This window comes from Taeniopygia guttata, chromosome 6, assembly GCF_048771995.1.
Source record: "Taeniopygia guttata chromosome 6, bTaeGut7.mat, whole genome shotgun sequence".
Taxonomy (NCBI): domain Eukaryota; kingdom Metazoa; phylum Chordata; class Aves; order Passeriformes; family Estrildidae; genus Taeniopygia; species Taeniopygia guttata.
Genome location: NC_133031.1, coordinates 28780773 through 28793201, shown reverse-complemented (window position 1 = coordinate 28793201; position 12429 = coordinate 28780773). Strand labels below are relative to the sequence as shown.

Here is a 12429-nt window from a genome sequence, read left to right as displayed (position 1 = left end):
TAGTATTAATCTAGTGGGCTCTAGACCTCTTGATGGCTGACATTAAAATGACTTTTTTTGTACTTTAAGTACATATTTTTCTTTTCTCAGCATCCACACAAAGCTCTCACCACAGGTAAATTCTGTAGTTAATTTATGACATTAAAACTCAGTAAAGACTAAATATAAGAGAGTTCATTTGCTCTATCCAGTGGTACACTGGACAGACCACTTCATAGACAGTTACAGTAATTCTTGTCTGATAAAGATAAAAATGAGGTAAGCGATAGTTAAGAATTATTTTTATTAATAATTTGGGGAATTTTATAGCAATGATTTGCATTTGATGCTGCATCTTTGTAAGAATTTGTGGGCTTGACAGGAAGGGATTATAAATGAAGTAATTTTCAGAGTGGGATAAAAACTGTGACCTCAGACAGGGGAACTTTCAGAGCACTAACTCAGATCTCATACAAGAGATTGTGGCATTTTTCCTCAGCTCTATTTATTATGGGTTAAGTAATATTTTATCCAGAGTATTAGTTAGCAAAACTTCATCTATTCAATCTCTTATTTTCTGGTCTCTGACCATTTCTTCCTTTACTAAATCTTTTTTTTTTTTTTTTTTTTTTTTTAAATTAGGTAAACTACAGGCAAAGCATAGACAAGCTGAAGTACAGCTCTGTGGCCAGTACTCCACAAATTGCTCAAGCCAAAATAAATGCACAGCAGCTCAGTGATGTAAGTTCTCCCATCTTTAGCCATTGTTGTTTATTATAATGATGAAATAATCTAATTTCATAGCATTTGTAGCCTTATGTGTTTTATTCTTGACAGTTCTTCAGCAGATTCATAGCCAAACCAAGAATGCACGTAGAATGAAATCACTTCCAAAAATGTGGCAAGCATACCAGTAGATCTAATATTTGTCTCCACTCTTAAGATTTCTATCAGTGTGCTTTTATAGGAAATTATTTTCTGTATCTTTATTAAGGCAAGATTTTAAATTATATATTTTGTACTTAAAGATAACCAGTAACTCTTTTATTTATATAATAAATTTCTACTTCCTACTTCTTAAGTAAAAGTTAGCCTTATAGCCTTCATGCTTACATCACAAATTCCTTTGAGTATATTTACAATTTATGGCACCAATAACCTGAAATTTAACAGCAATCATTCAGTCTAATGGTTATATTTTTATTAAGTTAAAAATAACTGCGTTTCTTTCTGACCTTTTCAACATATGCAGTTGAACTACCGAGCCCAGTATGAGAAGACAAAAACAAATTATACTCTACCTCAGGATGTGCCACTGTTAGTGAAAGCAAAAGCCAATGCTGAGTTATACAGTGAGGTAAGCCAAGCCTTGGGGAAATACTGGCATTCATGATGCTGTTAATAGACTGAAATTAATGTAAAGATGTTGACACTCTTTCTGGAAGCATTTATCGTTTATCATTTGGTTTTGTACTAAACAACATGAAATATGGTGCCCAGAATAGACAGAAATCCGATTTCAAGGACAGTGAAACATCTAGACTTTTTTCCCAAGATATTTTGAGATGATCTGAATTTCTTTAAATCAATATTCACTTCACAAAACTATCTGCTTCTGAGGTGAAATTTGTATGAAGAGCAAACATTTGCACAGTTCTAGTAATTCAAAGTGCACTGAAGTCAATGGAATGAAACAGTGACTTCAGCCAACATGGATCATGCCCACTGTTGCTCCATTCATAATTCCTGGCAATAAATAGTGATTCACTTAGAGTCTTGTGGGCTAAAACCACGTGCTTGCAGGAAAAGTTGAATTTCTATTTAATTTTTAGAGTATTTTTCAGGCCTCCATTTCCATAGATAGTTTTGGAGGAAAAAAGCCCCAAGACAAATAAGTGCAAAATGAGGAAAAAACCTCCAGATATTACTGGTGTGACTTTTATTTTTTAAGCAGTTTCATAATTTTTCATGGCTTTGGGTTGTCATTACTGCAGGTTTTTTGTGTCTTGTGCTCTTCCCCTAAGTTTTATTTGAGGTGCATTGGCAGAGTGTTGTGGAGGAGCATTCTTTGCGACTGTACTGTGTTGGGATGCATGCTCATTGTTAGATATTGGTAAAATATAAACATGCAGAAAGACAAGTCCAGAAATTGGGGCTTCCTGGAAACCTTCTACCTTCATTAGGTGCATGCATAGTATGGATGAAGGCATGCTTAATCTTGCTTTAATGGAATTTCAAGTGGAGTCTTGAAAAAGAGCTTAAAAAGCTATTACTTGAAGTTCCACTGACTTTCAGAAGTTAAATGTGTGATGCTCATGCTTTTCAGTGGTGTTTGTGAGGTAGTGTGGCTCATGAGTGTGCTTTTGAGGACAATCTGACCATGAGGAATGCTGCTCTGGCCTCTGCTTCACCCTGTGGGCTGGTCTCAGAGCTGGATTCCTTTTGAACGTGCTCCAGCAGCTCATGGAAAGAACTTCAAATTCAGTGCATTGGCTGGTTACAGTTTGGGGGTAGTAAAGAAAAACCCTGAAATGAGTGGAGTGTTGTCTGGTTCTTAGCTGTGCTGCCGCTAGATCAGCTCCTATAGATCTATACTATTTTCATAGGTAGACATAACCAGAGGCAATTTTGAAAAACCCTCCTTCCTCCATATCTGTCTGAAACTGAGAATTATTGCTGGATGTGCTGGGGCATTAAGTGCCTGTGATCTCCAAGAATAAAATTTTGACTCAATCCTAGACAATTAATTAGCTGAAAATAACAATGAACTGTAACTTAAGAAGGTCCCAGTTTGTGGACTGAACATATTTATGCTTCTGTTTTCCTCTGAGTCATTTCCGCGTTTGTTTGAAAGTCCTGTGTGTTTGTATTAGTCACATGTTGCTGTCTTTCCTTTCTCAGGTTAAGTACAAAGAAGGCTGGGAGAGGAGCAAGGGCCGGGGCTTTGAAATGAAACTTGATTCTCTGCCTTTACTTGCTGCCAAAGCTTCCAGGGATCTCGCCAGTGATGTATGTTACATGGAGTTACCTGGGAGTTATTCTTTGTATAAGTAGCTATAGCACAGGGAAATCAAGCATAGCTCACCTCATCTGGATTTTTGAATCCTGCATTTGGCTGTCCATCTTTCTCAATGGCTAATGAGCGTTGGAAACTTTCTCAGATTCTGCTATGAAATTTCACTTTCCAAAACTTATTTTTTTAAAATCATGTATACAAAGTGAAGGAAAATTTACATAATAGGCCCATAGTGAAATTCGGTGTTTTGAATTGTTTATAGCCTCAAAAATAGTATTATCTTCTACTACAAAAGGAATACATATTTCTTTAGTCTCCTTCCTTAATATAAATATATAAAAAATTCCAAACAAAATCTTTCTAAACAACTTATATCAAGATTTGTAACCCATGGAGAGGCAGAAAAGGCAGATACTTTTTTTGCAGCTGGAAAGTGTTCAGCAGTGGTGGGGATTCTAAACTCCCACCTCATTAAAAAAAATCAAATCTCAAATTCCTTGCTTGGATTGATATTGATTTTTTATCTTTGCCTCTAAGAGCCAGATAATTTAGCTAATCAGAAGAATTTAAGTTTATAAGCATATTCACCTCAGAGGGCTGAGCCTTAAAGAATGAGGTTAAAAACATCATAAATGAGACTGATCTTGCATCTTTGGAATTTCTGAGAAAATCTGGGAAATTTGATGTGACAATGAGAGAATCAGGCTAAGCTCTTCTAAATTTTAACCATCCAAATCACCAGTGGAAAATGTACTGTATTTCATGGGTAATTGGAAATATCTTTAAATTTACACTTTTTTTTTTTTGACAGATTAAATATAAAGAAGAATATGAAAAAACAAAAGGAAAAGCAACTGAAACCAAAGATTCAAGACTTTTGCACTCTCTGAAGGTGGCCAAGATGAGTAGTGAGGTAAATTATTTCTCTTACTCAAAAGGTAAGGTTTTTCATAATTAGGAAACTTTTAGCAACACTATGCGATCTACCACTGTTACTGCTCTCACTGTAACAAATTCTTGGAAGCATTTAACAAAATTGATTTCCTTCACCATCTGTTAATCTCCAATGATTGCACAGCAGGGGATTTTAGGCAATGGTGCCCTTATTTTGGGGCAGGAATATAACATCCAGTTAAAATCTCAATATGAATAAAATATCATATTCAAACCTTAATATAAGCACTTCTACACAGAACTTTCAAGTCTGTAAGGGTATGTTTAAAAGTAAGATTTACTGTAATAGAAATAATGTCTCTGGAATCTAGAAAATTTACACTGACATCTGTTTTGCCACTTCTGGGATGTGATTTCTACAGTTTTTGGGGGATTTTTTGCCTAATCAGCATAAGGACTCAAACAAGAGGGGTGACTTAGGATGGCATTGAAATATCTGATACAGGAAATCTATTTTCATTCCTATGTCTAGATTGCCTACAAGAAGGGTTTTGAGGAGAGCAAGGCCCATTTCCATCTGCCCATGGATATGATAAACCTGAGGCATGCCAAGAAGGCTCAGGCACTGGCCAGTGACTTGGATTACAGAACGAGGCTCCATGAGTACACAGTGCTTCCAGAAGATATGAAGACTAAGTGGGCAAAGAAGGCTTATGATCTCCAGAGTGATGTAAGATGATGTACACCCAGCTTAACTGTTAAAAACAGTGTGAGAGATTATAACTTTTTCCATTTGATGTTAAATCTTGTTTGTTATGAACACTATGTGATTGTGCTATGGCTTTTTAAATGTCTTTGCAATGGCTTTGAAACTGGAATGGGTGCACATGTTTACTTACAAACATTATACTCATGTTCCCTGTGCCAGTAAATGTCATTTTCCTCTGCAGCTCCAATATAGAGCAGATCTGACATGGATGAAAGGTGCTGGATGTATCACAGAAGGAAGCCTTAATATACAACAAGCCAAAAAGGCAGGAGATTTAGTCAGTGAGGTAAGCAAAGTTCTCAGGCTTCTGTCTGTTTTTTGTTCAAAGGTTCATTCCATTACATTATGTGGAATAGGTAAGGGATTCCTAGGAAGGAATATCTATAAATGGAAAAACTGATGGGCATAATTTAGTTATTCTATAGTTTAGAAGATCCTGGTTTAGAGATTAAAATTACATTTTTCCTTTATATAATTATCAGAATAATCTGTGAGGTGGAAATCCCTGTATTTGTGCTTTCACCTCTTTCCATTCTCCTGTCCATTTTGCAGATCAGCATTGAATTTCCATTAAGTTTCATGTGCTGCATGAAGTACAAAGAGGTTTTAAGGAGCAGTATTGAAAAATTAGATATTTTTTAGCCATAGTTGAAAATTTCCTTGCTCCGTGGCAAGTAGAGGCTTGGTTTTACTGGCAGCTTCAGCTTTTCCTGCTTTTCATTGCTTTTGCCTTATTAATTCATGGCTTTGCACTGCCATTAACCTTATGGAAGTAAACTTCCTCAGCTTCTTAGCTGTGGTTGAGCAGTCTCACTAGTGCTAGGAAAACCAGGGAACAGAGAGAAGAATAAATTAGGGGAGGTTTGACAAGAGGCATAAAATCCCACTTAGTTCTGGAAGGAGGAACAGAAGCCAGTTAGTTACTGGCGATCACACTCTCTGACACCTTGGGTCTCTGACACCCTCTCACTACTCCTATGAGGGGAAAAAATACATCTTAGAAACAAAAGAAGAGCAGCTACCTCAGATCTGGTGTCTTGCTACTGACATCTGCTTCTGGGGTGTGCTGTAGTAATAATCACTTCCACAAATATTTAATCCATAATGATCTGCCTTTTCATTCCAGTGCTGTGCAAGGCCACGAGACGGCTGACAGTCACCCAAACTGGAGACTGGTGGATATTATTTTAGAGATCTCTATTGCCATACAAAGCCTGGTGTTTTGTCATTTCTTTGCAGGATGTCACTACATTGTGTTCCATGCAAGGTGACAAAACATGCTGTTTTTAATCTGCCACCCTCCCTTCCAGCTTTCTAAAGTAAAGCGATGAGCACCTCTTTGAAGTGCTGCATGCTTTTTTAACTTCTATTTTGTGTTCCCCTAGCAGAGACACAGTGTAAACTGATCTGTTCACCCATCAGTTCAAACAGAAGAATTTCTCTCCTGAAATGCCAGATAATGAAAAAAAATGCATTTACACTCTTTCTAGGTGGAATGCCCCACTTCATGACTGAACTGGTAGAATAAGAATTCAATTAAAGTGCACAACAAGAGTTTCCTTGGTCTCCCCTGTCACACTGTGGTCTTGAAACAGAGTCCTGCATTTCCTTGTACTATCTCAAATAAAGAAAGGGTGCTTAGCTCGCTCTCAAATGAGTGGTGCAAAAGATTGAGGCAAAGACATTAATTTAAAACAGGCTAAAGCCTTATAAAGTCAATTAAAGTATTCCATTCACTTCAGTGTGTTTCAGATGTAAAACAGAATGTAAAATGGAAGGAAACTATGGGCAGTCTTATGTACCAAACTAAAAATATTAGTTTCTATGCACATTTTTCCATTCAAATGGATTTTATATAAGTACTGGCACCAGAGGATGAATAAAGAACAATATTTTTTCCCATATCTGAGACTTGAGCCTAGTGGAGGCTTCTCATAGCTGCTCATTCCAGAAAGGCTTGACAGCAATGTCTATGCCTAGCTCTGGTTTGAAAAGAAGATTTTGAGAGGATGGGGAAGATTTTGAATTCAAGTTACTTTCAGGACTCTGAACTAGCTTCCTCTAATTTAAGTATCATCTTAATAATTTAAAAATATCTCAGTAACAAATGTTCAGTGATTTGAACCACCCATGCATGTGCTTGAGAAGTCTCTTATAAGGAAATGAGATAGTAACAATAACTGTGTGGCTTATCAGCTCTCTTGGGTCCTGACTGAAGTCATACCTGGGTTGTGAGCACCACTCGCTGGTTGGTGTGCAAGTTAGGTCCTGTAAGATATGTAGACAGCACACCTGGCACCAAAGGTATTCATGCCTGCAGTGTCAGCAACAGTGCATTTGGCACACACTTGTGCACTGCCCTCCCCACCTCAAAATACCAGACTTGGAAGCTTATCTTGTTGATACCTGTGCTAAAACTGTCTTGGGAATTTACAGGGCACTTCTGGCTCTATCACTCATGTATTTTTTAAAAGTGATACATTTTTAGGGGGGGACAAGTACTGCAGAAAATTTTGTGTAACTTGCTTTAATTTGCTGTAGAAAAAGTACAGGCAGAAGGCTGATGCTCTGAAGTTCACCAGTGTGGCTGACAGTTCTCAGATCAAGCACGCCAAGAAAAGCCAGGAACTTCAAAGTGATGTGAGTCCTTGACTGGATTTGTCTCTTTGCAAGCAGCTTAGGGATAATGTGGTCACTACTGATATATCTATATACACAGTCATGAAGCCTTTCAATATATAAAGTTTCTTCAGATTAATTCTAAGGGGTTTTATTTGTTTATTTGATTAATTCTCTCCTTGAATACTTTGAACTAGAACAACAGCAACAAAAATCAAGCACCATTGGGAATCTCTTGTGTGCTTATCTCTTGTGTGCTGGACAAGCTGCCTTTCTGCATGTGCTAGAAACAGAATAGTAATCATAGATTCCGAGCTTTATAGTAGGGACTTCTTCTGTGGGGTGTAAGAAATGTAATACTTTGTGAATGGGGCATATTTTCATAGTTTTTCAACAGCTCCTGCAAGAACTTCATGGGCTAAAACAGAGCAGTTCATTTCTCTGCTGTTTTAGCTCTGGGATATAAAATGAGGATGATTTCTACTCAGATCATAAAAGGTCCTTGATGTTTTCATTCAAAGTTGTAATGTTAGTCCTCACTGGAGCATTGTGTCAGCAATTACATTTAGGTCACAAATGTTCTCTGCAGAATCAATTGCTATTATTCTTCATTTCAGGCCTAGAATTCTCTTTTTCTATGTCCTATTAAAGACTTTCTTTCTATCCAAGAAGTAGCTGCAGTTTAACACTGGGTGAAATATGTTCTTGCATTTTGTATAGAGTATGAATTGCTGTCAGCTTTATAGCTGGATAAGTAGCTAACTTTGGGAAATAAAATTAAAGTATCCTGATATATGTGCTGTTCCACAGCTTCCTTGAAATTGAACCATGAGTACTTTGGTCAACCTGAGTCTGTAGGTCAGTTTTTAACTCTGTATTTAACACAAAAGTTAAAGATGCTAAAGAATGAGTTAACCCTTACAAATCCTTGAATATTTGGGGTGTTTTAACCAGTATTCCTTCAACATTAGATGTGGACTACTACTTGTTGACCCTGCTTTGCTTCCTGTGGACAGGTTGCCTACAGGTCAGGGAAAGAGCAGTTTCTTCATCAGTACACCATCAGCAAAGATGACCCTGTCTTCATGCTGGCCAAAGCAAATGCTGCCAATATCAGTGAGGTACTGTGTGATTCCCTCACTCCTGTGAATAGTTACAGCTGCAGTGAAAGAATTGTTCTCTAGGTAAAAGTTATGTTCTTTCTCAGAGAAGATCCTCATGGTTTTGATATAAAACCTCAAAATTTAATTCCATGCACCTAATAAATAGTAGTCACATCTGCTGTTCTGAAGACTTGTCACTTCTAGAGCTTGAAGCTGTGCACTTTTCACATGCTTCCAGGCGAGTGGCACACTGCCAGGTTCACTGGAACCACTGGGATGTTGGGGTTGCAGTAACCACAGTATCCACAGATACAGGATGTAAGGGAAGACACCAGGATCTGATCTGTAGCCATACGGTCTCTGGGCATGGAGTGCAGGAGGGACTCATTACTTTGAGAGCTTTCACTGTGACTGTACAACAAATAGAAAGGATTGATAGTAATAAAGAAACTGTGCTGTTGTCATCTCTTTAGAAATTCTACAGGAGTAGCTGGGAGAAGCAGAAGGAGAAAGGATTTGTGCTTCGTTTGGATGCTTTGTCATTCCTGACAGCAAAGGCAAAGAGGGATCTGGCAAGTGATGTGAGTATGGTCTCCATCAGCCTCCTTTTTCTTAGGACAGCTGACAGTCCAGGTTGCTGCTAGTGTTAAGGATGTGTCACATATGTCTCAGTGCCCTGAGCCACCCTCACTCATTCATGCTAAGGAGCAATGGAGGAGTTGTCTGGGTGATTGGCATTCTGTAATTAGTCAGAAGGTTTGCTCTGAGCAATTCAGAGCTTTTCCCCACATGCTGACTGTGTTTTCCTGTTCTCATTTTGACCCGAGGGTGAATTTTAGAACTCAAAATGAAGTGGAAATCTCCTGTGAAACATCATAACTTAATACATCTCTGCCTGGCCAGAAAACTCCTGAAAGTACTTTCTGACCTCTGTGCCTGAGAATGTTGTTTTTCCTAGAGAGAACCAAAAAGAAAATATTTCTTACAGGTTTTTGTGAACATATTATTATCATCAAGAAAGGGCTTATTCTTTATAGACACTAATTTCTAAGGCATTCCAGTTATATTTTGCAAATTATCTTCTTTCTTGCTTGTATTGAGGACCTAGCATGCCACACCACTGACAGACCCCAGTAGAGCTGTCAGTTTGGCAGCTGAAAGCATTTACTCTTGGTCTCTTTTCTTCTTCACAGGTTAAATATAAGGAAGGTTATGAGAAGATGAAGGGTAAGCTCATTGGAGTAAAAGCTGTGGAGGAAGATTCGCAGATGGCTCATTCCCTGCAGATGTCAAAGTTGCAGAGTGATCTGGAGTACAAGAAGGCCTTTGAGGGCACAAAGAGTCAGTTCCAGATCCCCATGGATATGGTTAACCTTGTTCATGCCAAAAAGGCTCAGAATCTGGCCACAGATATAGGATACAAGACCTCTCTCCATCAGTACACAGCCTTGCCCACTGACAGGAAAGTGGCATGGGCCAAGTGGGCCTACGGACTGCAAAGTGATGTAAGTCCAGACCTTCTCCCATTCCAGTGCCCTCTCATCCTGCCCACTCTCAGCCCGCTTAGGGCTGACTTTATTCTGGCATTTATGCTTGTAATGCCACAACATCTTCATGCATCTAATTTTTCAGCTATTAAATAGTGGATATTAACAGTAACTGTTAACCACTTATTTCCTCAAGAGGTATATTTAAGTTGTGCAGTACTTCTGAGGAGGGTTATAACTCCGTTTATGAGCATGGCTTCTTCAAAGCCTCCTTCAAATGCTAATAAAACACTAGGATTCCTATATGATGTACATTTATTTTTGTTTCCTAATGTGCAGGGAGGTTAAATAATGTATGGTGATAAAACTGGCGATAAAATTCCATATGGACACCACATGTAACCATCAGATGAACTGTCTGATACTGTAAACAGTTAAGTTAAACTTTCCATTCTGTAAGTCAGAACTTTTCAAAGAGACTGAGATAGAAATGTGTACAGGCCTTGTTGAGGTATGGCTGCTGAAACCTTTGTGACATCTTTGAAAAACCTGACTTACAGCCAAGCATTTGAAATGCAGTACTGTTGGTAGCAGAGATTTTGTGAGGAAAGTGAGAAGTGCTCCTGTACTCTTCTTCCTTAAAGACACATGGAAAAACAAATCAAAATGCATTCTCTCCAGTAAAACAAAAAGGTATGCTTTGGGAAATGCTAAGTGTCATTTTCTTTTTATTGCAAGTCATGGATGATCTTTTAAAAAGTGCTCCATGTACAATAAAACTGAAGTTAGAGTAAAAATTGCAAACAACAGTAAGGTGTAAACCACTTTTAAAAATTACCTTGAAAGGCATAGTGCACAATGAGTCCTTATACTTGTATTTCATTGTGTATTTTTTTTTTTTTTTTTGCTTTCCTTGCAACTATGCAATAGTGAATAAAACAAAAGGAGGCACTAATTTGACTTCATTGTTGTTCCGGAGATGTCTGAATCCTTTAATGGCATTTTAAGTGTATGAACACCAACAATAGGACATTTTCTTTTCTTTGTCAGAACCGATACAGAGCAGATTTGAACTGGATGAAAGGAGCTGGATGGATAGCCACTGGGTCATTAAATGTGGAACAGGCTAAGAAGGCAGGAGAACTCATTAGTGAGGTGAGATTTCATGACAGCATGTAACAGAATTTGCTGCATAATGCGTGCAAAATGTCTGTATAAAATTAAAATAATTTCCACTCAAAGGGGAAAGAAAAAGGCATACCACATGAAAGCCCTCAAAACCAGGGATAGGACTGATAATTAGAGGGAAACCAGATACCAAACACATACCAGTAGGAGTCCATATAGCCTTTGCAAAAACAAAGTAGGTGACAAATGATATTATGAATAATAATGGCAATCAAACAGTGCTCAATTGCTACCCACTAGCCTACCTTTTTAATGAACCAAAACAGGAGAGACGATGAAAAGATGGAGCCATTGGACCCAGAACCTTCTGTTGTAACAGATACATGTTTCCTTCTTGCTCATTTTTCATTGAAATTCGTATAGATATCTCTGTCTGTAGCTGTCTATCAGTCCAAGTAGTTTTCATCCTTATTTCTCCCTATAACCAATATCACTTACAGGAGAAGTCAGACTAGAGTACTTCATATCTGTCCCATGCGGCCTTCAAATGAAGTTCTGGTGGAAATGTTTAAAAGGTTCCTAGTATTCCGTTTCTGTTATTTCAGAGGTAGTCCTGCTGGCCAAATCTGTTGCTGTAAGAGATTGAATCCTGTGGTTTTTCAATAACTATGATGCAGGAATCATGTGTCCATTTGGTCTGTGGAGTCTCAGAAAAAATACAGTCATCTTTTAGGCTGGTTGCTAACACTATTTATTTCCCCCGTGTAATCATCCATTGTGAAGAAGAGTGATTTTTTAGAAAAATTAATGAGATCCTCAGCTAGTGTCAAGCAAGGTAGCTTAATAAAAGCTGCTACAGTAAGGCCAGCTGGAATAGTAACTGTGAATCTGTATAGGAATTCCACTTGGGTGTTTCAGTAGTGAAAACTGCTGAGTATAAATTTAACCCCCTAGATTGTTAATCTCAACCTTTCTGTGAGTACTAAGTAATACTAGGTTGCTATGAGCCTTGTCTTTTCTTACATATAGTGACCAGTCCTTCCAATACTGATAAAAAACAATTGCTAGGATATAATCGCTGGCAATTTTTTGCAGAGATGTTCTGTCAGCTCTGCTTTGTCTCCAAATTTGATTAAGAAAGCATAAACCACTTTTGTTCCCTGCAAACTCAGTAAGATTGCTCAGTTTTAAGATATTACTTTTGGAAACCAAAACATTACTTATAAGTTTATAATACTTTAAAGTGTTTGTGTTTTACACTGGTAGTTTTAGTCTTTGAAGGGTCAAGATGTTGCTTCAAATAAACTTCTGTGGATCACAGCTCAGTTTAAAGAAAATTACAAGCCATGAGTTTATCTCAGGCATTTGGAAAATTTAGTATGTGCTCTTTGGAGAAGTGATAAAGGTATTGATGGATTTCAGACAGGTCCTACA

General features: G+C 37.8%; 1 protein-coding gene across 1 annotated transcript in view; it reads left to right on the top strand.

The window, feature by feature from the left end:
• The window catches only part of NRAP (nebulin related anchoring protein), a 47303-nt gene that overhangs the window by 17380 nt on the left and 17494 nt on the right, over positions 1-12429 (top strand). Inside the window, exons 15-25 of the mRNA XM_030276436.4 lie at positions 622-720; positions 1232-1336; positions 2881-2988; positions 3807-3908; positions 4422-4619; positions 4840-4944; positions 7200-7298; positions 8294-8398; positions 8854-8961; positions 9574-9885; positions 10918-11022. Of these exons, the coding sequence (XP_030132296.4) occupies positions 622-720; positions 1232-1336; positions 2881-2988; positions 3807-3908; positions 4422-4619; positions 4840-4944; positions 7200-7298; positions 8294-8398; positions 8854-8961; positions 9574-9885; positions 10918-11022 (1446 nt within the window). The remainder of the gene's footprint in view (positions 1-621; positions 721-1231; positions 1337-2880; positions 2989-3806; positions 3909-4421; positions 4620-4839; positions 4945-7199; positions 7299-8293; positions 8399-8853; positions 8962-9573; positions 9886-10917; positions 11023-12429) is intronic.